The sequence below is a fragment of the Lissotriton vulgaris genome, chromosome 10 (genome assembly GCF_964263255.1).
Source record: "Lissotriton vulgaris chromosome 10, aLisVul1.2, whole genome shotgun sequence".
NCBI lineage: Eukaryota > Metazoa > Chordata > Amphibia > Caudata > Salamandridae > Lissotriton > Lissotriton vulgaris.
Genome location: NC_141698.1, coordinates 59,346,277 through 59,372,738, shown reverse-complemented (window position 1 = coordinate 59,372,738; position 26,462 = coordinate 59,346,277). Strand labels below are relative to the sequence as shown.

Here is a 26,462-nt window from a genome sequence, read left to right as displayed (position 1 = left end):
GTTGGAAGCCACTTCTTTTAACCAGAGGTGCAAAGTAAAATTCTAGACCTCCCATATGACAGTGTAGCCCTCTTTGAAAATACATTGATGAGGCCCTCCAATCCATTAAAACAGATATTGATCCTGCAAAGTAGCTGGATACTCCGCAGTACTGTAAGATTCCTTTTTGTGGTGCATGAGGTCGAGGGCAATTCTCTTAAAGAGGAGCCTACCAACATTACAGGTACCCAAAATACCAATCTGTGTTGCAGCAGTTTTGCCTGCAATACCAACAGTGACAACCTCCTCAGGCAGTCAACACAAGACAAGCCCAGAGAAAGAAGCTAGGTTGACAGGGAAAGGACATCTACAGTGACTGATTACAGGCATTGGCTACACCTCCATCTCCTCCAGCACGTCTCGGAGGCAAAATATCCAATCAGCCTTCCATATGGAAGAAAGTAACAGACCAATAGGTATTGGATTTAATTACATTCGGTCTCACACTGAAATTCATTCAGAAACTGCCTCCGACTCCACCCCAAAATTCCCCCAAAACATCTGCATCTTCTCAGCATAGACGTCCAGACCATGTTCAGCAAAGGGGGCATAGAACAAGGTTTCTATTCCTGTTAGAAGACGTCAGGGGAGTGGAGACCTATCGTGGATTTAAGAAAGTGGAATAAATATCTTAGGAAACAGATATTTTGCATGGTCACACTTAAAGCTATCCAACAGCTTCTTAATCGGGGAGATTGTATGACAACATTATATCTCCAAAATGCATATTTTCCTGTCTCCATTTCTTCCACGCCATCGAAAATGTTTAAGGTTCACAGTAGTCAGCAGCCATCATCAGTTTAAAGTCCGTCCCATTCGACCTGAAATCCGCCCCTCACATTTTCGCAAAGTGCCTGGCTCCAGTAGCAGCATTCTTAAGGCAAGAAAAACACGGAGTATTCCCATACCTAGACATTTGGCTTGTCAAGGCACCTTCCCATCAATCTGCACAGAGGTCAACCAAGGCATGCTTACACCTTTTCAGCAAACTAGGCCTTATGTTGAACCCACAAAAACCATTCCTTTAGCCGTCCACAAGGATAAAGTACTTGAGGGCTACACTTGGTACAGTGCATAACAAAGCATATCCAACTCCAGAAAGAAGTACAAGATTGTTACACTTGGCCCATTTAGTGTGAGGGAAAAAGTAACTTTCAGTTTGCCTATTCAAATCCCTGCTTGGGATGAAAGCCTAATGCGTTCCATTGGTGCCGTTCTGCCACCTTTCAATGCAACAATTGCAAGAGGAGCTGGGCAGGCAATGGATCCAAACAAGGATCATTCGACGATATAGTTTGTGCCACGCTCGGAATGGGTACAGTTCTTTTCTGGTGGATTCGAGAGGAAAATCTCTCGACAGGCCTAATATTCATACCCCAAGTTTCCCAGTTGGTCATCACAATAAACTCTTCCTTAGAGTGTGGGGGAGCTCATCTCCAAGATTTGTAAGTCATCTGCAAACGAGAACCAACTCAGTTTCTTCTACATATCAACCTTCTGGAACTCAAGGCAGTACACCTAGTCTGGCAAGACTTTCTGTAGACAATAGAAAAGTCTGTACTGTCCTGTGCAGACAATACCACAGCCATGCACAATATCAACAAGCAAAGAGACACTAAATCCAAGCGCTCTCCCAAGAGGTGCAAAGAATTTGAAAGTGGGCAATCAGTCAACAGATAAATCCGAAAGCGGAGCATGTGCCGGGAAAGCAAAATGTCAGACATGCGATGCAGAATGAGAAGTACCTGCCACAAATGAGAGATCAATCATGAAGTCCTAGAGGAATTTTCCACCAATGGGGAAGGCCAAATCTGGAACTGTTCTCAACCTCCCAGAATTGGAAATTCCGATCATATGCAAACTGACATTCTCAGCCAGGGTCATGAATTAATGTGTTTTCAATCGCATGGTCCGGAATCTTTGCATAAGCTTTTCCTCTGACTCTTCTCCTCACAAAGATTCTCAGGAAGATAAAGGTGGAGCCATGCAGGATAATTCTTAATAGATCTGACCTTGCAAAGACCGCATTGGTTCACAGAGCTACTCCTCCCAGAAAAGAGACAGCACATCGATCTGCAACCACGTTGTCTCTACTGAGAATGAGTCACGGCCAAGTACCTCATCCGAAATCCTTAAACTTGTCAACTTGGCTCCTAAATTCAATAAACTTGTGCATCTGAATATCCCAGGTGAATGCTGCAGAGATAGTCTTGCCAGAGCTAGAGTAGATAGTACGAACAAGACTTAGTTTTAAATGGAAGCGGTTTTGCATCTGGTCTCGCTCATGCCTCCATTAAGCTTCACTTAGTGGTCATATCTCACTTCAGAAGATCATCAACATTACCATTGTTGTGGTAGAGCAGGCTCATCAAACAATTTCTCAAAGATCTATTTAGAGTTGTCCCGCCAGTGAGACATCCTCTCCGCTCTGGCGACTTAATACTGTGCTTTAACCATTAATGAAATGTGGGAGCCTATACACAAAGCGGCCATTAAGTTTCTTTCTTGGAAAGTGTCACTCCTGCTTGCACTGACATCAGCAAAGGACAACAAGGTAAAATACAGGCATTCACCAATCAAGAACCATTTTTACTGTTCAGGAACAATAGTTACTCTACAAACAAATCCAAAATGTATTCCTAAGGTTCCCTCAGACTTCTATTTAAATGAATCAATAGTTCAAAAGACATTCTTTCCAGATGCAAAGAATGTAGTAGAAAGGAAATGACATTCACTGGATGTCAAGAGATGTTTGAAGTTTTACCTTGGCGAGACAAAAAAAATTCCAGAAATCCAGTCAACTGCTAGTGGCATACAGTGCTCCTAGGAAAGGTGGACCACTCTCTAAACAAAACAGAGCAAGACGGATAACTAATGTCATACAACTTTGTCATGAAAATACTGGCACACTAATGTATCTGAATAAAACAAATTAGAATAATGCGGTTACATCAGATTTTTCCTTGTCCTAATCAAGTATGCCTTGGGCCTGAAGTATGCATACTCAATATCGTGTCTGCTCTCTATACACTGTTGTTTTTATATGTTTCAATATTGGGAAGAAACTCTAGCAGAAAAATCCTCCTTTTTAGTTTGAAGTCCACTCTCAGAGCCTTCCCAAACACATGGCCTTGCTAGCAGCTTTCTTTAGCAAAATAGGGGTTTCATATAGCCATATGTAGTCAGCTGGCTTGTGAAGGAAAATATGACAACAATATGTTGAAGGGTTCTAGTTCTTACTACTTTGAAATATTTTCTACCAGCAATCAATTCGAATCCTAAGAAAAGCAGACTATTTAATGTTTTATCTGAACATACAACAAAAAACTAGATCGAGACACGGCTTCCCAGTCAATTTGGTACTGCATGCTGGTGAGGAACAACCACCTCATTAGATCATCTTCCAGATCTGCAGAATGTAAAGGCAGGCAAATGTACCCCGTAACTTTTGGGGCAGCACAGGTGGTCTCTTAATGATTAACTTCTGTGGGAGATAAGCTCACGTAGATTTATTCATTAGAGAAAGAAAATTACATTGCCTGTTTACATCTCCTGAACTGTATATCTCAATTTCTGGGGAACACGGGCCTTATTCTTGGAGATGCTATCTCTAAGCCTTTTCTCCAGCCCCACATTTTCCCCTGGTGAATTCCAAATTGTGACAATAAATGGGAAGATCATTCTCATAGCTCCAGGTTGGCCACATCAATGATGGTAACTGAATCATCTTCAGATGCTCTGTCTACCTGCACGGGATGTTTACACACATCCATTTGTGATAAGATCCTTAAATGTGGTAAGATCCTCCACCCCAGCCTTCCCAAGCTGACCCTAAATGCCTGACTCCTGATTACTTGCAATATGCGCATTTGTCTACTTAACAATTGTACGGCATCCTAAAAGCATCCTACCTTTACGCCCACGTGAGTCTTGACCTGAGAAAATGACTGGAAGAAATAGTGCTGCCTTATCTTTTTATACTTTATAACATAGTTTTATCTTCTACTAAAATCTGTTTGAATGTTACCTCTGCCTGTCGTAAGTCACTTCTCAGGCCTTTCTGTGTTTATTACAGCAAATTAAACATGCAAACCAGCTTTAGCAAGCTTTCACGCCTCCATGGAAATTGTATATATTGTTTTTCAAATTGATGTGAACCTCCTTTAGACCAGTGTGCGCAATTGATCTGTAGCATCATAGGTTGCTTTTCGTTTACCTATAACTTCAGTCAGAAGGGTGAGCGGTCTTTAAGCTCTGTGTATCACCAAGCCCTGCATGTGCTTATATTGTAATAGGACAGTCTGAGGTCTCCTTCCTCTATACTTCCAAAACAATTTACCACACTTCTTCCCTTCATTTTCAAATGTTAGACCTAAGGCTGAAATGTTTTTGCAGAGTCTGGATGTGAAGAGAGCCTTGTGTAAATGTAATATCATGTGCTGTGGATGTTTATTATGGGTAAGCTCAGTGGAGCATAAAATGCAATGAAGTCATCTGAATGCATTCAATGGAGTGTTAGAATGAAGTCCAGCCAGTTAGCTGAAGGATTTGCATCATGAATCAGGTTTGATGGTGTTATTACCGATGAAATACTTTGTCATTTTGACGTGGGTGGGATTTTATTTGCTACAGTTTTCCTTGCTAATAAGTTCCGAATATGTGTTGTTTCTAAGATCTTCCTTCTACACCTGTGCGAGGTGACTAGTCTAAGGTTTATTTCTGTTGGGTCGATGTAAAGTTGGTACTGGTCTTTGGCATTCCAGCTAATAAAGGCCAGCTAAGCATTAGCGTCCATTCAGGGTCTTCTATGACCTATTGTGTTTGGATATAACTGCACTTTCCTGTGAGTATGGAGCTGGCATGAGTGCAGTATAGTTATTAAATGGTGTCCGCATGCATGTGAATAGTTGGGCTTGTACACTGTGCGAGTTGTCATATTTCGTATGCCTGGGAGGGCCTTGGCTTATTGCTGCTGTTCAAGATCAGGTAGTGAGGAATGTACTTTGAATCCATTTTAGTTACAAGTGTACAGATTGCCCATTGGTATGATGAATATTGAGGATGCAGCTTGCTTAGTGATTTCTATGTGTGTTGTGCCTGGTTTGTAGTTGGTTGAGTAAGTGATGATGTGTGCAGTGACCGTTGAAATTTGATATGCGTGGCTTGAACTGAAACAATCATCATAGGCTAAGCACTTTCTCCGTTCACTACACAACTCTTCCCCACTACTATCGTAGCCTCCCTGTAAGGACAAGGAGTTACCTGTAGGCCCTACATGTCAGTGGATGGTGGTCTCGTGCTGCCTGTACACTTCAACCTTTTTTGATCTTTAGCCTGTGGGGATAAGATTTCTACGGTGATGGTTTGCAAAGGCCACATAAACATGTAGAAACAGGGAGGAACAAGGTCACTTGTATTGCACAGTAATGTTAACACATGAGCCACTGGGCTCTGAAATTCATGTTGACATTTCAGCCAAGCATGTACCGGGGACGGAAAACAGCTGATTGGATGCACCGAGTAGACGACCAATCTGCAATCACAAACGGGCAATAGACTACAGACAACCCTCACTTTGTACTTACAGGCTATCTTCTTAGTCCGTTAAATAAGTGAAATGCAGACATTTTCCATTGAAGATTTTCTATCTGTGTTTCTCCCAAAACAGTTTCTCCTAGGACAAATCCGATGTTTGTTCCAAGACTTTTTCTCACAATCAACAGGTCAAATTATTTGCTTTCTTCCTGCAGCTGAAAGGTTGTTATATTCAGTTTACCACATAGATATTTGAGACTATACTTGCAAAGGACACAAGACTTTTGTCAGTCTAACCAGATTCTCATGGCCTTTGGACAGGCGGACTGGCAGTGCGTGCGTGGTTTCTCAACATGGATTGTATCTGCATCGCTAAAGCTGACATTCTAATGAGCAGACTACTTTCTGGTGGAATCAAATGTCACTCAACTAAAGGAATAGGCAGCTACAGAAATTGCTTGATGTGCCCACTCGTACCTTCACCAAGCATTACTGACTTGAATCTACGATCCAGAGCCGAGTCAATTGTGGCACAGTCTGTGCTTTGAGACCTGTTCCCTTATGGTGGGAAGCCTCATTCATGCCTACCATTTTTTCTTCTACTGCTTTCTTTCTAATTCAGTACAAAAGGGGGGTGGTAATGGACCGAGCATCTGAACCAATCAAACACTCACACCCAGTCAAAAGATTAAACCCAGATCTTTTGACTGGGTGTGAGTGTAGTGTTTGATTGATTCAGATGCTCCGTCCATCACCACCCCCTTTTGTACCGCTTTTGGCCGCCATAAGTGTGGCAGGGTATGCTCAGACGTGAGTCCCTTGCTCACTTTGCCACTGGAGTCAAGCTATCGAGGCTGAAGACGGCTGGAATGCCAGAAACCGGTCCTCAGAAGCTTGTTTCCGGTCCAGGGAAGACATGGCTTGGCAGTTCGGGCTGGACTATTCCCATGAGGCACAGGTTCAGACTGATTTGCATATAGCCATGTCTGAACTGGGGTGGCAGAGTGGGCTAAAGAACGGTGATGGATTAAACCCAGATCTTTTGACTGGGTGCGAGTGTTTGATTGATTCAGATGCTCCGTCCATCACCACCCCCTTTTGTACCGCTTCTTCCTAATTCAAGCATTTGAATCTGTCAATGTTTCAATCCTAGTGAAGAAAACTGAACCCGGTCCGGAGTGTGGCCCAGCCTGCCTCGGAGGCCCCGCAGCGACAGGGGCCGTGGGCGAGCCTGAGGTCTGGACCATCCGGTCCTCCTGGTGCCGCCTCGGTGCTGACTTCACACTGCGGGACAGGCGGTGGGCCCCAAGAGAACGCCTCAGGATATCGGAGGCAGGTGTCTGCTTGCATGAGGCCCGCGGCTGGCTGTACCATGCTGGTCGGCCTGGGGTCTGACTGACGGCAACGGGTGCGGCCGGTGCGTTTCAGCTCCTTGACAACGACTCAGGAAATATTGCACAGATCCCAGGGACAATGGAGTTGGCTGGGGCGATTGCAGACCTCTGTGGGACAACCTGCATCACCGGCTGCCCATAGCAATGTAGGGAGTGGGCGCCACCTGTAAGTACCACTGAATATCCTGCACGAGGGTGGCCCACCCCCTCCATCACTAATGCGCAGTGGGCCCCTGGCTGCCCTGGGTTGTAGCCTTCCCCTGGGTGGTACTAGGTGGTCACCTTAGCTGAGCACTGCGATACACGTGGCAGCAATATTTTCAATGCAGCCTTGATGGAAACGATGGGCCACTCCAGCTCAAAACAGCGCAAGCTCCAGTTTGACCAGGTGGGTCCAACTAAAGGCGGCGGGGCGAACACAGACCCCGATGATAATGCAGGTGCACCTGCGGAAATGGCCTCAACCACTGACACCACAACCATTATGCTGTAGCTTAGAGCTGACTTCTGTGCTATGGATGCCAGGTTTGATGCCCTAGCGAGCAAAATGGACAAGTTGGGGGAATGCTTGGACCATAATGGAACACAACTAGACGACGCAGAGGGGAGAATTCAACCCTAGAAGACACCTCACGGTTCTAAAGCACCTAGAAAGGGCAGATCGCATACTTAAACAAGTAGCCATAAAAAACGAGGACTTGGAGGCAAGATCAAGACACTGCAATAGCCACATTTCTGGCATTGCGGAATCCACAAACATAGGTCGACCAGACTCCTTCATTCAACAGCTGCTTGTGGACCTGTTTGACGGAGCAAGTTTCTCCGCGACCTTCTCTGTGAAGCGAGCGCATCGTACCCTCTGCCTTTTGCTGGCAACCCGCCTCGATTACTTATCACACAGCACTTGAACTATGAAGACAGAGACACAGTGCTCCGCCTGGCCCAAGAACGCTGCGAACTACATTACCAGGGATAATCCATATCTATCTATCCTGATTTCACCCCCACGGTCCAGGAGGCTAGACTTAAGTTCACAGATGTAAAAAAAAAACACTCTGCAAACTAAACATCAGGTATGACATGCTGTACCCTGCCCGCCTGAAGATCCACCACAATGGGAAGTTCGCTAAGTCGTGGGTACACATCAATATTTTTCCTCCTAAAGTGCATATTCACGATGCGTCTTCATACTTCTATACAAGCGGATCCCTTTTCATCTTAACACATACCACACTGACCCCAAAGGTCGTTATATTGTTCTACATGGTCTCCTTGCAGACAAACAGGTTCTGCTGGTCAGTATAAATGGACCCACAGAGGATGACAATGCCTTCCTTCAAGACATTTATACTCTCATTAGCCATATGGACACCGACCAGATAATCATGGAGGGGGGGCGACTTTAACTTGACCAAATGACCGCAACTAGACTTCATCAGTGTGTGCACAAGCGACAAGCCGAGGACCAGGGCTCTGCTTTGCCCTACTGGATGCCTGGCGTTTAATCCATCCCGCAAACCCAGATTTCACCTTCTATTCATTGCCCCCACGCTATGTGGACATAAGAAGACTACTGGCTGTTATCGGCCAATATACTACAGTTGATGACAAAGGTCCATACACTTCCCCGCACCCTGTCCGATCACAGCCCGGTCTTAATGTGTCTAACTATCCCCTGTGGACATGAGTCTGGGAAACAATAGCGATTTCTTGCGGGTGCCCTATGTGACCAAGTATTCAGGGGGAGATTCACATAGGAGTGATGGAATACTTCTTGATAAATACTGGATCAATCAATACACAAGCTAAGCTCTGGGAGGTCTTTAAGGCTTAAATCCGATAGATAAGTATATCTAAACAATCCGATATATTACGCGACATACGCCATCAACTTAAGCGTATTGAATCCGACTTAAAACCTTCGACTCGGCCACAGTTGCATATGGCGATCCGGGACTTCATGGCAGGTCACTTTTAATGGCGGAGTTCAATACATTCGCTGGCCGCGAAACAGCATACCTGGGAAAATACTCGATAGCACGTAGGTACTGAGAACGTGAGACCAGGTCGTACCCTGGCCAGGATGCTGCTACACAACCTATCAACAGAATACGTTACTGAGATATTAACAGATACTGGCACACTCACATTGGGCACTGAGGGGGTAGGAGCTTCCTTTTTGGACTATTGTAAGTCTTCGTATACCTCCTGCATCCCTGCAGCTCCGCCAGAGCTACTCAACTACCTAGAAAGCATTGCGATGGTATGGCTAACCTGTGGCCAAAAGCAGTTTCTCTGTGAGACCCTTAGGCTAGATGAAGTCAAGGAAGCTGGCATGACCGGCACCTTCTACAAAGCTTTCAAGGATCAATTAGCCCCACACCTTTTAGAAATGTATAATGAAACCCTAACCTCTGGCTTATTGCTGCCCACTCTGCGAGAAGCTGTACTCTATTGCTAAAGCCAGGCAAGGACCCCACACTTTGATTCATACTGGCCCCTCTCGCTCCTTAACCTTGGCAATAAAATATTGACCAAAACCTTAGCGACCCGACTAGCCCTGCTTATGGAACAAATAATTTCACCAATACAGTCTGGCTGTGTCCCTCCCAGGTCAGCCCCACTCAATCTCCGCACAATATTTGCGGTCCTCCATAAGATATCTCAGTCCGTGACCGCAGCAATGTCTCTTCTGGATGTTGAGAAGGCATTTGACTCCCTTGAATGGCCCTTCTCGATGGCAGTTCTGCAGAAACTTGGAGTCCCCACTCCCTTCATATCCTTGATCCAGCTGCTATACTCCGCACCACTGGCATGTATATGGATCAATGGTTCACTTTCCAAATTTTTCCCCATTGCCAGAGACATGAGGCAGGGATGCCCCCTTTCGCCCCTACTCTTAATCATAGCCATGGACCCCCTGGTCCATCATATGCAGACTAGACATCTCCACCAAGGGCTCCAACTTAAACAAGGGCCACTGCTGCCTTCTTTATATGCTGACAATATCCTTCTTTTCTTTAGACATCCCACTGACAAACTCTCCCTTAGTGGAGGAGGTAACATTCTTTGGTGAACAGATACATTGGGTCAAATCTGAGCTCTTTCCCCTTACTGACATCACGCAACCCGTCCTGATTGACCACCATCTATAAATGGGCAGAGGAACATACAAGATATCTTGGTATCCAATTACACAGAGATGAGCATAAACTACTGCAACTGAATTATGGTCCTGCAACAACGCACCTGGAGATGCAAGTTGATAGATCAATCAAATTACCACTCTCCTTAGCCGGCTGGTTGGCCATTATTAAAATGATTGTCCTCCCTCGGTACTTGTACCTTTCCCTCAGTCTTCCAATACCGCTTTTGAACTCTTTCTTCCAAACTCTGCATAACCATCTCATTAGTCTGGTCTGGGCGGGCCAGAATCCTCAAGTGTGATGGGACACCTTGACGTTACAACAAACAAAAGTGGTGGCCTCGGAGGGCCTGACCTACAACTATATTATCTGTCAGCTCAATGCCAATAAACACATAGATGGTACCACCCAGACGGACGCATTACTTATCTGCGGCCAGAACTGGACCAGCTTCTGGACTTCCCACATTCGGTCGTTCTGCCCAAAGGCATTCCTCTTGACGCTACTGACATTTTGACAAAATCAACCGCATGCTGGGCATGGCGTACACTGCGCTGTATATTGGGGGTCGGTCCACACTGCTCCCCGGTGTTGCCCCTTAGGAATAACCCTTGGCTTCCCTTGCTGTGCAAGCCAATTGTACAGCGTGCATTACGACATTATAACATTCACACTATAGGTGACCTGTCCCTGACGGGCATGTCTTACAGATCACAGAAGACCCCAGATTTCAAAATATGACATACATGCACCACTTCATATTCCTGCGCCTGTATGCGACACTACGCACCAGCATCCTTAGCTACCCCTTTCCCTGGAAGGATTCACTCCCCTGTTGCTGTTAATACCAAATCCGGACGGTGCCCACCTGACATCCAAAATGTACCGCACATGCCTGGCACTGAAGCAAGATACCACCACCAGGGAGAGACAGGCTTGGGAGCGAGAGCTTGACATATCAATAACAGACAAAATGTGGTCCTACTGTTGCATAGAAATCCAGAAAATATCCCTCAACCATAGACATTAACTATTCATTTTGAATTTCTCCTCAGGACATAGCTTACACCATTAGACATTGCTAGATACGACAAAACTAGATCTGACCACTGTCCAAATGTTGGTCCCCTGAGGCCGACTTTACTCACCTCACATGGACATGTCCTATAGTTACACCTGTTTTGTTTTTTACCTGCATAGGTTTAGCGTTCTTTCCCCCATATGAACTGTTTGTTCCTGTGAATAATTAGGTTTGATTTAGAGAAACCTTTTTACCTTTGCATTATGTACACTGTTGAATTCAGAATCATGCAAGTCCCAAGTTTTTAATTGGTTACTATAATACTGCACCCCAGAGTACTTGAAGCTATAGTAGGTTTCATTCCACTGTTCAGTGCCACCACTGAACCTTCTGCTAGAGGTTCATCCCTTCACAATCCCATCTCCATGTTCCTACTACACAAATATGAACTGTATCCAGCTAAACACTGGTTATACTGAGTGTCAATGGGTAAAAGCCTGATCTTGATAGAGAATTTCTAGGAATATGTCTTTGTTATGAAATATAAATAGATGTTCATATTAGGTTTCCTTGTCATTTTTTTCTGCCTAGGTAATTTGGCACTAGATAAGACACCAAATCATTATTCTGCTTAGATGGACCATGCGCAAACCTAATTCCCAAACAGCTTAAGAATATTTTTTTCCAAGTCTGTAAATAATTTTCAACTCTATTAATCAACCTAGGTGTATTGTGTACATCACATTCGATATCAGCTGGGGAATTTCAGTAGAAGGAATGGGTATCTGACTTAAGACCTCACAGGTTTTCATTCATTGACTAAAAAGTACCTCTTGTCACATAAAACCTGTGAATGTCTAAAATAAGTAGTACTTGAGAAGAAAAATGTTACTGGTCTGTAAGACTAATTCTCCAGAATTTCTGTCTTCGAAAATATTCAGAGCTTGTGAGTGTATGCATGCCACCAGTTCATAAAACCTGAAGTTAGAAGTAACTAACTTTCTTTTTTTATAGTTAATAAAGAATGGTTAGGCGATGTGCAATGTCAGCATGTTTATAGTTCAAACATTTTGTTTTATAGACATCCTTTCAAGGTGGTGAAGAGATTTTTAGAAATGGTTTTAACAAAAATGCAGTTATTGATTGTATTTTATTCAATAAAGAAGTAAATCTTCTGTTTGAAGTTCATTCTTGTAACCGCATTGAAGATTGACATGCATTACTCAAGTGATTGTTAAAATTTGTATTTTCAGTAATAGCACGTTGTGCACATTGTTTCATACTTTGTTTTATACAGAATGATTTTTCACAACATATAATATGCTTTGTTTTTTCAGTACGAGCTCCACTGGAGGGAGTCCTGTCCGAAGGCCTGAAGAAAAGCCTGATATAAAGAGAACAGTAATTAAGACCATGGAAGAGTTTAATAATGATGATACAACCCCTGCAGAGGATGTTATCATTATGATCCAGGTGCCTCAGTCCAAGTGGGAAAAAGAAGACTATGAATCTGAAGATGATGTAAAGTCCTCACCATCTTCTACTGTAGGGAAAATGGTCAGTGTTGTTAAAAATGTCAGTGTAAAGCCTTCTAATCCAGTCAAGATTGTTGACAAAGTGCCGGAGGTTCTGGAAAAGAAACCCATCAAAGATTTAACCTTAGAAAACTTTCGGCGTGAAATAAAAACTTCAAAAACATCCACATCAAGTGAAAAAAAATATAAAGACCGTGATCATTCTGTTTCTGATAAGGAGGCTTCAGAGAAAAAGAAGAGTGGCTGTCAATCTGAGAAGGACAGCAGTGTCGAAAGATCAAACAACCCAGGGAGCCAGCGAAGTCTCCCACAGTCATCCAAGGACAACATAGAAGACAACCCAGACGTTGATAATGTGTCCTCTAGCAAAGATCCTCCTTCAAACAAAGACAAGAAGTTAGAACATGAAAGCAGCAAGATTAACACTGGCTCAAAACGTCGAAATGAAAGGAGCGAAAGTACTAAAAGGAAGGACTCCCCTTCTCGAAATAAAGACTCTGCCTATAGCCACAAACACAAGTCTAAGGAAAAGCAAGTTGATCCAACCAAGAAAGTGGTTACAGAATCCAGCAGAGGTAGCAAAAGCCCTTCGAGGGGCAGAAAACAGCATGAAGATCATAAAAGCAGCTTGGAGACCAGGCAGGTATGTGATGATACTAAAGCTCAAGAAAAAACAGTTGTTAAAGAAAGGGATAAACACACATCGGAAACTAAGAGCAAAGACAGAGACTCTTCTGGGAGCAAATCTTCTCATTCTCAACATGTCTCATCTGATACTAAAAATGAGAGGGAACCAGCTGACAGGGATTCGGTTAAATCAAAAACTCCATTGAGTCGTACTTCCCGACTCTCCACAGACTTGACAAGGGAAACCGACGAGGCTTCATTTGTCCCAGACTACAATGAAAGTGACAGTGAGAGCAACGCATCTGTAAAAGATGAAGGCTGCCAAGAAAAACATTCAGGAGAAGTAAAAGAGAAAGTAGAGCAAGAAAAAGACACTTTTGATACGGAAGAGTCTCTTCCACCAGCAGATTCTTCTGGTAAAAATCCCGTTCCAAGCAGCCCCAGTGGTAGCCACAGCCAAAGTCCCTCTGAAAGCCCTGCTCGCAGCCGTAGCAGCAGTGCCAGCTCAGTTGGTAGCCAAGATAAGAAGAAGAAAAAGAAGGACAAAAAGAAACACAAGAAACACAAAAAACACAAAAAACATAAGAAACATACTGGTAATGAATCGGATTTGGAGAAAAACCAAAAACACAAACACAAAAAGAAGAAATCCAAGAAGAGCAAAGACAAGGAGAAAGAGAAGGAAGACCAAAAAGTGAAACCTGTATCTGTTGTTGCCTGAAATAACAGTGATGAACAATTGACTTAATTACTAAGTCACGTATTAAATTTTCTTATAATGTAAACAAATTGATAACTTTGTAAATATGGTATTGAAGCCTTTGCTGCACTTAATATATTGCTGCTTGATTATTTGATTTTTACATCAGAGCTTTATAAAGTGAACATTTTGTACAGAATTGCGTGTTTGACCATGTGACATGAGTGTTTCTTTGAGGCATTTTGAGTTTCGCCACCATGAAAATATTTGGGGTGACGTTTACTAAACTGTGAATACTTCACATCTTTTATTTTGATCCTTTTTTTATTGCCTGGAGGGGAAAAATAAAACTGATGATAAGTTCTGAAATATCATCTGGTTCAAATGACTTACAGAGTCTATTGCAGCCTGTGATGTCACTTTCAATGAATTGCAATAAAAGTTTTCAATAAACATACATTAATAGAATGGTATTTCCGTCAGAGCCTAACAGAGTATAGTACCTATTTTCTGTTTGTCTTTAAAAGTGCTCTTACATTACGTCACTGGTACTGTAGTCCAACGCTGCTTTATCTCCAAGAGCCCAATTAAAAAAATAATAATGCAAAAATATATTAATACGCCTGTCCTAAACCCCAAAAAATTCTATTCCCAAGACTCGATCGAGAGCCACTGCAATCTTAGCCAAAGCAGTTTCTGCTCAAGAGTCCTCACCAGTGTGATGCCTGCTTTGCTCTTTCATAGGGATCTGTGAAAAAGATTTTCAGCCACAAAGTACCAACCTTACCAGGTGCATTTAGATCTTGAGTTCCAGTCTCCACTGTTCATGTGTGGTGGGCAGCATGGATTGGTTGTATGAACCTCTTTTATCTCCAAATGCCATTCCTTCTTGGGGAATATGAATCATGTGTGACTCCTCAAGAGGTGGTCCTCTGTGCAAGAAATTTCAAAATGCAACTATTGTTGCTCACACGACTGAATGCACCTTCTTACCTAATGTGTATAGGGTTCTCAGCTCGGTTTCCAACACAGCTTCACAACCAGAGTTCTTTTGATTGGTGCAAGTCTGAGGCGTCCACTCATCCTTTTATTTGTAATACCTGCTGCTCCAATCTCAATTGCGCAATGGCCACCTCTGCTTTGCAGTCACATTTATCTTTGCTTTGTTAGTAGCACATCTGTGACCTTGTTAAGCCTTAGGTTTATTTTCGTTGAATCTTTTCAGCTGCAATAAACCCTTCATATTTTGGCATCTTAAGAGTGACTTGTTTCGGAGTTTACTAACTTTCTTCTCCCAGACACCCTCAACCTGCTGCGATTCTGGGGTCACAGTCCGTGCCTCCTTTATCATCCAGAAAGCAATCTGTGTATCCAAGCAACAAGATGGAGTTGAAGTAAAACCTGGTCCTAAAGGTCTAGGTCTTTGGCTCCGTATGAACAGTTCCATGGTGAGGATGTACCATACAGGAGTTCAGGCCCTTGTATTCCCTATGTCATCTGCATTTTCAACCCCCCCCCCCCACACTCCCCCCAACAACATGATTCTACCACAGCAGCACCCTTTTCATCTCTTCAGCTACCTTTCTTGTATCAGTTAAGTAGTTCCAATAATACCTATGCCCCATGGCCTCGTGTGTCTAGTCGTCAAGTGTGTAACACTGAGCGGTATCTATTACAACATTGGAATCTGGAAAAAGCACCCACTTTTTTTTTAAATTAGTTATTGTCATTTTTTTCTTATTTTATATGCAGAACAGTGTCATAGAAGGTAATCGGCTTGCATCATATTTCAGACTGTCGCATATTTAAAGACATTCAAATTTGTTTGTTTTCATACATTTGTTCTATGCCTCAAATTTTTCTAAGATGGGTGGTACCCTGATGTTTCTTCAGCCATATGTGCTAATCAGTACATTACCATTTAGGGAAGATATTACATTATTCAGGAAAAAGGAGAAAGGAGTAGTGGGGTCCCTTGTTCCTCTCTTTGCTTAATAATGCGTTGTTATAACTGAAGGATGTAACTCCACCAGTAAGTTTGTGGAAAAGAAAATAGTAATGGAGATAGGATATGATTGAGGAATGTTCCTCGTGCGGTTTGATGGCATAGCGAGATTTAAAGGGTGTCAATTGTCAGCCACTGGATTGTGTATGCTAGCAAATCGGGGGGGGGGGGGTTAGGGAACCAAGTAGTTGAGCATCCACTCTCAAAATTTCCGACTCTTAGGTTAATACCGTTCGTTATTGCTTATTAGTTCATGTCGTAACTATCGGTTATTGTGGGTAATTAGTGGGGGAGCTATAAATCAGATTCATGTGTCCAAGTGTGAGGGCGGGAGAAAAGTAGGGAGAACCTTTTCCTTTAAGATCCAGATTTTTGTTCCTGCCGCCTTTTGTCCGATTTGTGGTAGATCTACTTGGTCAACGAGCATTCCAATTACCCCCTTCTTGGATGTATCTGTGTTAATGTCTGGTTCATCTCCATAGTTGTAATCCGGCTGCTCCCATGCTGTCAACATCTCTGTCCACAGATCCGCTATAGGGCGGACCCTCATACCTCTGGCCTTCTCCCGAATCAGTGCCCTTTCTTCGGCCCTTATCCACTGAGGTCCACCCTCCAAACCTTAACCTGTGGTCCCTCCCCAGTCTACCACTATTCGCCGCTTGGACAACCCTAGTGTTCCCTCTATGAATCTAGTACCTACTTTCTTCAAGGCCGAGCTCGGCTATAAGCCCAAGATGCAAGCTTCCACGGTTTGGACGTTTGGTTGGGGGGGTCCAGTGTTGAGAGTACCTCCTCCCAGTAGGGTTGTAATCGCGGATATTCCGACACCATGTGTGAAAAATCGGCATACAATTGTCTGGGACAGGGGCGGGGTTAACCTCCATAGGCTGTTTGTAACTTGTGAGCTGTCATGTAGGTCATATGTATGTAATTGCATTGAAGGCACTTAAATCTTTTACTCGAGATTTTCCTAAGGGAAGGCAGTATCCTCTGCCATTCAGGATCTGTCATGTCACTTACCAAAATTTGTTCTTATCTATTCCGTAACATGGTCAATTGGCCACGGACCATGCCTGCAAGAGATTTGTAAAACCATATCACCAAATGTTTGGTTGCGCCCATCGATACCAATAACTGTAGGACATTTTGCGTCACAGGTTCCTCTACCTCCAGACACATCTGTTTCATTACCGCAAACAAGAAGTGCCAGCGCACAGTGTTGAATGCTTTTTCGAGGTCTACAGAAATCAGCATTACTCTCTGATTCATACGTCTTTGGGTGGTACATTACATGATAAAGTCTCCTGATATTGTGGAAGGTGTTACAGAAGGAGATAAATCCACTTTGGTCTGTGTGTATTAATGTTTTTATATAAGGGCATAGCCGGAATGCCAGCACTTTACTAAGGATCTTGAAATCTAAATTCAGCATGGAAAGGGGGCGGAACTCTGTGACTTTGGCTCCCTGCATCGTAGTTTTGGGTCAAGGTATAACTACTGCATCATTGGTGAAGTCTTGGAGTGTGCCAAGCCGCCAGGAGTTTGCATAAAGTTTTTCGTGGTGCGGGGCCAGGGTCCCAATATATGCAGCGTAGAATTCAGCTGGGAGGCCATCGGGCTGGTGTTTTACCTGTTGCCATATCTTTGATGGCTGCTCAAAGTTCCTGGGTAGTGACAGGGGCTCCCAGTTATTTTTGCTGCTCTCCAGACAGTATTTCCAGGGGTATAAGTGCCAGGTAATCCGATAGGACTTCCTCTGAGAGAGGCGCTGGGGTGGAGTACAGACCTCAGTAATAATCACAGAACTCCTTGTTAATGAGTGTGGAGGGGTGTAGTGGCTGTATATATTTAATAGGAGACCATCTGGATTCCGGCTTGATAAGCCATGCCTAAAGCCGGACGGATTTCCCTTCCTCGTCATGAGCTCATGTAATGTATTATTTATATTCATAGGTTTGCACTTTTTCCTAGGTGGCATTATAATGATTTCTCGTCTCTTAGACCTCTACTATGTGGTTGTGTTCGGTGTTAATAGGGTTGTCTAAGTCGTGCAACTTATCTTCTATGGCTTGTATCTGCCTGCGTAGCTCCACTTGCTTGCTAACAGTTTGGCAAGCACCCACTTTTTGTTAATGTGGGATTCAAGACTGCTTCAGGGTTTGAAGTGGTAATCCACAGAGGCGCCTCTGCTAGAATTGTTGTATTAACCCATAGATATTCATCATATTGAACTTGTTTGGATATGCATGGACCCCCTCATAAATATTGGACTTCTCCACTTTTCCTTGTAGCAGTAGTGGTGTAGAATCTTTTACTAAACAAGCATGTTCTAATCAGCTCCTCACTGTCATTTTAGTCCAATACCGAAGGTTAATAAATGTTTTCTCAAAATGGATAGCGCTCAGGAAGTTGTTTACATCCTGATTCAAACATTCAAAAAACAATGCAAGCTTTTCTTTATCTTCTCCATTGACTGAATCTCATGTCTAAACAGGAAGGAGGAGGGCAGTCTCACACCTTTGCACTTTTTCCCTGAACATGATCGCTGAGTTCCTAGTCAGTAAGCCGAGGACAGTATTCACACAGACTGGAGGCAGTCCACTAGATATCCTTATGAGTGCTTTAATTTGTAATAGGATCCTAATCCCTACAGCACAAGCCCAGTGGTTCATATCCTGGATAATTCTCCGATGTTTGTTTTGCACCTGATCAGCTGCTGTAAGCGGGTCAATTCTTGCAAATAATCAAATTCATTTATTTCAAGGCGCTCACTTACAAAGCCTTTCACAGTACACAATAGAAAATTCCACATGTCCACAATTGCACAAAAACAGAATAAGGCCTCAACTGATACAGATTTTGTAATTGTCTCTTTTTATGGGAACCAAAGAAACCCTGCCCCCAAAAATATTTAAGAATCAGTGTCGTAATTATTTCCTACTATATAAACATCTTTTCATTTATTGAGATACAATTACATTAACAAAATACAATTCTTTTAGTTACAATTATACTTATTCTTTATAGTACAAATAACAAAATGCGAAATACAACATGTAATTTGATCAGTCACCTCATATTGCTTACAGCCACCCCAGTCTTTAAAAGTCAAACAAATTCATACCACATACATCCCGTCATACCATAACAATATTTTAACCACATGTACATCAAGTGTCCAACAGAAAATGCCGTATTCTGCTTTTTGATTATAAAAAATCATATTCTCATCCTGCTCATTAAATATTTCATCCACATGTAAATACTAATATCTTCTTCCTCATGATGACCAATTACATTATATGATTATAATTTGCATCTCCTTAGTCATCCATACATATCCTTATTTTAAGCCTGTTGTGACTTACAGGCATTTCCATTTCATGCAGAAGCCCATTTCGGCGTCACACCGCCTACTCCGTGCACTTTCATCCGGGCACAGAAATGCCAGTATATAGTTCAGAAGATGGCTAGGGCGGTGATAAAGATGATGTGAAAAAACAATAACTGAAAATAAACCAGAAATAAAGACATATACATATCTGAAACATAACATATTGACCTTCTGCAACCACTTATGTATAAATCACCACGTGAACATATATCCTTCTGGAATTTTATTGTTGCTTATCTTAACTAAACACAATCAGGAAATAATTTAGCAAGCTGTAGCCGTTACTTATCAGCCTTGATCTAACTAGAATTACAAAATGTGTGTGTTTTTAATAAGAAAAATAGGGACCAAGGTGTCGGAAACGAGTAATGAAGGTTCCTACATACTTTTTGGGTAGAGTTATCAGATTGGAGAAAACGTCTGGGCATAAAAATAAAAAACTGAACGCTCCGCGCACTTCAGCATAGTGCTGGAGAAGTTATTATTCCAAACCTTTAAACAGTGTATTATCTCGGTGGTAGCAGTCGTAGCCTAAATTTGCGGCACAATGTACAAGCATAAGGAGGTGATTGCATTGTATTATATTGGGGTATTTTTACAACACATCATATCCCAGGCAAGGCTTTGATATCCTAGTCTAGGTGCATGATATTTTAAGACCCGCTCGAAGCATGTTCTAGGGAATATCACAGAGCATATGTATAGTGGTGAATGTGGGATGATGGGGACAGTAACATATATCAACATACAAGTTTGTAGAGGTCATAATCAGCATCTTGCATTTATAGTGATGGGCAAGTCCTGTCTAAAATGCTTTCCGGAATTGTAATTGGAGTGCAAGTTTTGGATTGCATGGACAGAGGGGGGTTCCACCAGTTTGAATGGAGATATAGTTTGTATGGCGTGACACCAGAGATCCTGTTTAGTTGCATGTGTGTGGTTTGTGTAGAAGGAAGTGTGATCCAGCCTGGTTGATGACTCCACTACGTACATTGCTTTAAAGATTATCCTGCTAGGCACAGGGAGCCAGAGTAGGTAAATGAGGCCAGGTGTGCTGTGGGTCCGTATTTGTAAGTTAAACAACTGCCCGACGGACGTGTTTTCTCAGTAGTTTGCTCATTATTTACTGGTGTGCTCCACGATACAATACACGGAAATGACTCAAATTGAATGGTATTTTGGCCATTTAGCACAAACTCCAAGAATGGGAAAATTAATCTGGAAGCGTAATTTGGCCATCTGATTTCCACGTGGTAAAACATAGTTTGGGGTCTAAAAGTGCCCCTAAATTACTCAATTTAGATGAGGGTGATGGTCCTGATTTCTTAAGGCCAGGGATGGGTGATGATTCATCCAGGTGTCATGTGGCAAAAATCTGTGATTTTCAGGTGTTGAACGTGAGATAGTTGGCAAATATCCAGTAATCAATTGCTTGGATGCATTTTTCAATGGTACATATGCCGAGTTTGATTAACTTTTAAGTATTTGAATAATTTTTCATAATCGTAGGCACATCATTTGAGATTAAAGATGATTTGAGGTCTGGTAGATGATGAACAGGGGAGCAATGGTTGAGCTTTATTATATGCTGTAGAGTTGAATAGATTTGGGGGGACGAAGTTGACATCTCTGAGCATTCGATAAGCGATATAAAATCTAATCAAACCTTTTCTAGACAGTTCCTTGAATTTACAAACCCTGACGTCTCTGAAGAAAAGTGTTCTGGCGTACCTTGTCAAAGGCTGATGAAAGATCAGGTAGTGTATTACCTATTGCATTGGAATCAACAGTTGTTTTGTGTCATCCCTTGTCACAATTACCGTTGCCCATGTGCCAGGAAAGAATCCACTCAGGCAGAATGCAAAGTGATTTCAATTATTTTGTATTTATTTATTTACAGTATTTTTCTATAGCGCATTTTCACCAAGTTGTATTCGAGCTCTGTGCATTATACCATACTACCGTATTGAGTAAGAGATCACTCCAGCATTAAAACAATCATATCAGAGAGAAGTAATTATAAAAAGGGAAGTAGGTAATGGTGGGTATATAATACATTGGTACTGTTCTTGCATTCGGGAAGTAGGGAGGATAGTCAATAGATTGAGGAATCAGAAGATCATCTTCAGTAATGCCAAACAAATTGTTTGAATAGGAAAGTCTTGAGAAGAGTTTTGATAGAAAGGATGTCAGGTGTCATTCTTGATTGGCTCGGAAAGGAGTTCATGATCATGGGTGCCGAACTGGAAAATGATGGCCTTTGGGCATGTGAGGTTTTGAATTTCAGTGGTTATAGCAAGAGAGAATCGTTGCTGCTGGATTTTCTAGTCCCTGCCTCTTCCCTGAGATTTTCAATTGTTCAGTAAGATAGCTTGGTCTTCCTGTGTTGGTCGCTTTAAAGGTGACAGGTAGCCAATGTTGGTCTTTAAGTATGGGTGTAATGTGATCAAAGTTTCTTTTGCCTGAGATTAGACGAGCTGTGGAGTGCAATATTGTTTTTAGTGGCTAAAGAGCACCAGCCGATAAGCCTAAGTGAATTGCATTCCCTCTATCGATTTTGGGTTTAACTAAAGCTTGTGCCGTACCTTTATGCTGTTCAATGGAGAGCTGGTGTTTTAGCCTTTTTAGTTTTAGGTGAAAGTTTGCTGATTGGGCTATGTTGCAGATATGGGGTTTAAGAGAGAACTTGTTAGTCAGGTTGAATCTTAAGTATTTAATGCTATAAATGGTGAGGTCGAATAACCATACTTCTATAATAAGCTGAATAAGTAGTAATGGATCAACTTTGTTGGTTGTTTTGCAGGATAGAAATAAGAACTACGTTTTCGTGGGTTAAGTTTCAGGGAGTATGCTGTTGCCTAATTGAAGATTGCTTCCCGGCCATTTTTAAGGAAGTTGAGATCATTGAGCGAGGATATTTTTGAGTACATTTGAGTATTGTCTGCACATTGACATGGTTTGAGATTAGATTTTTCCAACATTAGGCTCTGGGGTTAAAAAGGTTTAAAGGAACAGGTAAAAATGATTGGAGCCTACTTTAACTGGTTTTTCAGTCCTCAAGAAAAGATTTGAACTAATTTAGAACTGTAACTTTTAAACCCATTCTGAATTTGAGAGCTTTTAGGAGAACTTTGTAGTTGACTGTTAAACGTAGCTGGCTGGTGAAGAAGACTCAAAAAGCAGGAATCTTTAAACCAGTCTTCACACTGCTTTGGCCACAGCCAAGATTTGTATTTTACGCCAATGGAAATCTTCTTCGGCTCCTTCTCAGGAGGAATGGTTGGTAGCAATGATGCAAACGGCTTTACACGAATGCACAATTTATAATCTTCAAGACCAAGCTGCCACTTTTCTTCAAACTTGGTCTCCGTTCTTGGAAACCACGATAGATGATGATTCTACTCCTTCTACTTCTCCATCCTCGAATGCTATACCTACTTAATTTTTTCCTTTACTGAATTCTTGTATATTCCTCTACTCGAATTATTCTTCCCTTCCTTCTTTCCTTCACTCTTTCCTTTTTGTTCCTTTTAAAGTACTTTAAAGTCTTTTAAAGGTTTACAAGAGTAAAACGAGCAAAGTAATAATCGTTGAAGCAAGATGGACTCATAACGATAGATTTTTCAACAAATGGGTACATCCGTCGTGTTAGCAGCCAGTGTAGGAGCGCCAGTGCGGGTGGATCCGTGGTGTCTGACTTCCGCGTTGAAGCCGCACTGGCGCTCCTACACTGGCCGCTTACACGACGGATGTACCTATTCGTTGTTTTCTCCCTACCCTTGATTTTGCTACACTGTTCTTTTTACCCGTTTCCGCCGGGTTGGAATTATCACCGGCCACCTACCCTGAAGAGTCACGAGCCATCGGTTCGCTGACTAAACACGTGTCGGCTGGTTGTGTTGTTCTTTTTCTTCATGTCACCCCTCCAGAATGGGAGGCTTAATACATTTCTTTTGAAAAATCTATCGTTATGAGTCCATCTTGCTTCAACGATTATTACTTTGCTAGTTTTACTCTTGTAAACCTTTAAAAGACTTACTGTTCGTAACGTGCGCACAGGACTTGTTTGTAGTTTTGATGGTGTTTTTGTAAATAAGTGACTACAGTTCAAGAGAGATTCGGGCTAGTTGGCAATTTGATTTAGCATGTTTGAGGCCTTTGCGAGCTGGATTCCAGTTTTTTATTTTTTTCTAGCTACTTTTACCTCAGATTTGGTATGGAGTGATTTTTCTTGACCCTATTTTCTCTAGGACTTTTATAATATTTCTGAAGTTGTGAAGCTCTTTAGTAAAGCATGGTTTGTGTTGTAGGTTTCTTGTTTTTTTCCATTTTATAGTGGCTTTTTCGTCTGTGTGGTTTACTGTTATCTTGAAGTAGTTTTTAGATAAAACACATATCCAGGTTAGAATTTAGAGTCTCAATTTGCAGGGGAAGGTAGGAATTCAGTTATTACTCTGATGTTTCTGAATTTTCTAATTGGAATGTTTAGTTGTGTGGTAGGTCTGTATTTAAGCTTGAATGCTGGTGAGAAATGTATCGGAAAGTGATCGGGCCAGTCGACTTCAGGTTTGTAGTGGAGCAGGCCATTGTTTTTTTTTTTTTTTAATTTTTTTTATTAGTTTTCACAAAATCGGAGTCTTAACAAGTTACACAAAAAAGATTAGTTTGTGCCCCCCCCCCCCCCCCCCCACCCGCCTCCCACATTCTATCTTCGTTACAAATCCGTGGCACAGATACTTATAAACAAAGAAAAAAAAAATAACAAATGGTGTAAAGCAGGTAGAAAAAAAATGACGAGAGAATATGTCTATAAAAGAAAAAGAAACAAGAAAATAAAGGAACGAAGAAAAATAAGAAAGTAAAATGGAACAGAGTTTTGTAAATTTCTAATGGCCCTTCTATATCTCAGCTTCCGCCTGCCCTTGTTGGTCAATCCATTTGGAGAATGCCCCCCAAACTTCGATGCCCATCTTCCTTTTTCTTCTTCCCTTCTTAGCATATACAGATTTTTCAAGATGATATGTGGCAACTAATCTAGCCAGCCATTGTGCATAGGAGGGGGATTCTGAGTCTAACCATCCAGAAGAAATGCATATCCTCCATACTGCCATTGCTACAAATATTAGCCCTTCTTCTTTTACTCTCAGAGAATCAGATTGAGTACCCAGAAGAATAGTAGTAGGGTTCAAAAGGATTGGTTGATTTGTTATTTTACTCAGTAAGTTCTGTATTCTGAGTAGGGTGGAATTAATAATTGGGCATGTTGCGAATATATGTATAGAGTCTGCCCCTACCTCAAAGCAGCGCGGGCATAATGTGCCTCTCCCAGATCCCCATTTAATAATTTTGCTAGGTGTCATGTATAAGAAAAATATAGTTTTAAAATGTTGTGCTTGTAGTTTGGCCGAGATAAGGATTTGCTGTGATAAACTCAAGGAGTTAAAAAATATACTTTGAGGGGAATCAAGTTTAGTATGCCATTTGGAAGCAATACTTTCTAGATAGTCAGGGGTTTCCTTATTTATTAATTGATATATACTTCCAATACGGGTAGAAGCGATATTCTGGAGAGTGTTCATAAGCTCAACCTCGGCAAATCCATTAACTCCTCCCACTTTCCTGGCAAGATAATCATAAATAGCCATATATTTAAATAGATCTTGACTCTCTTTAATTTGAATCTAATCTGCAAAGTTGAGAAAGTCTCAATTCCCCTAGTTGTTATAAGGTCCCCTAATTTTGTGACCCCTGCTCTGTGCCATTCAGATAGATAGGATGAGCTAAATATAGCAGGTAGATTGTTGTTATTAATTATGGAGGTGTGATAATTATATCTACCCAGTCCAAATGTTTTCCGTATATGGCGAAAAACTTTATAAGAATTCATTAGCGTCTTGAATTTAACGCGGTTGTAATATCCATAGGCTGTTTCTCGAACTAAACAGCCCCATTGTTGTTCCCCTAGCAAGGACCAGAAGGGTGAGGGCAAAGACGAATCAGCTCCAAAGGTGGATTCTCTTAACAGAACTGAGCTGTATTGAAGGACTGCCGCCCAGTAGTATAGGATAATGTTAGGAAAAGCCCAACCCCCCCTGTCTTTCGGTAGCGTGAGATGTTTTAATGCACGTCTAGGTTGGGCGTATGACCAAACGAATTGTGTAAAGATTTGTTGAAATTTAAGTAGATCTTTTTTACTAAACTCAAGAGGAATACAGCGAAAGAAATAGAGTAATTTGGGAAAGTAGGTCATTTTGATAACGTTGCACTTACCAACCAGCGTTAGATGTAGATTATCTATTTTTTTTAGTGCCTTCTTAGTCTGTACAGCAAGGGGAGCCAGATTAGCTGCTACTATTTCCTCCAGTTTAGGTGTTACTAATACTCCCAAGTATTTGGCCTTTAATACCACTCTTGTATCAGCCCAGGTGATTTTATTATTTACTAATATCTGTGTTTTGCCTTTATTTAAGGCATACCCAGATAATATTCCAAATTTGTGGGCCTCCCTTTCTAATGCCTGTATAGAATTGACAGGGTCTGGAGTAGTGATGGCGAGATCGTCAGCATAGGCCAAAATTTTACAGTTATTTTGAAAGTATGTTATTGGAGAAATGTTATGATTCTTCTCTATTTGTTTGATGAGAGGGTCTAGGTAGAGCGCGAACAGTAGGGGGCAGCAGGGGCAGCCCTGTCTGGTACCTCGCGAGATTTTAAAGGGCTGTGTCAAATGTCCATTTATAACGACGCTTGCAGTTGGGTTGTAATAGAGTGCCTGTGCCGCCTGCATGAACCGACCCCCAAATCCCATACTATCCATTACTCTCCAAAGGAATTGACACGAGACCCGGTCGAAGGCTTTTTCGGCGTCAAGTAGTATTAATGACATCGGGTCTCCAGCGGCTTGAGCAGCGTCAAACATAGTAATAACTCTTCGGACATGTTCAGTGGTCCCTTTTTTTGGTATAAAGCCATGTTGCCATTTTGAAACAAGGGGTTCCACTACTCGAGATATTCTAGAGGCTAATACCTTGGAGAAAATTTTTGAGTCGCAGTTGATAAGAGTTAT

At 42.0% G+C, this 26,462-nt stretch overlaps 1 protein-coding gene across 4 annotated transcripts in view; it reads left to right on the top strand.

Annotated features, from left to right (window-relative positions):
- The window catches only part of RBBP6 (RB binding protein 6, ubiquitin ligase), a 334,867-nt gene extending 320,417 nt beyond the window's left edge, over positions 1-14,450 (top strand). For all 4 annotated transcript variants that reach the window (XM_086940457.1, XM_086940459.1, XM_086940458.1 and 1 more), the window contains exon 17: positions 12,473-14,450. In XM_086940457.1, the coding sequence (XP_086796583.1) occupies positions 12,473-14,018 (1,546 nt within the window). In that variant the 3' untranslated portion in view covers positions 14,019-14,450. The remainder of the gene's footprint in view (positions 1-12,472) is intronic.
- The last annotated feature ends 12,012 nt before the right edge of the window (positions 14,451-26,462 follow it).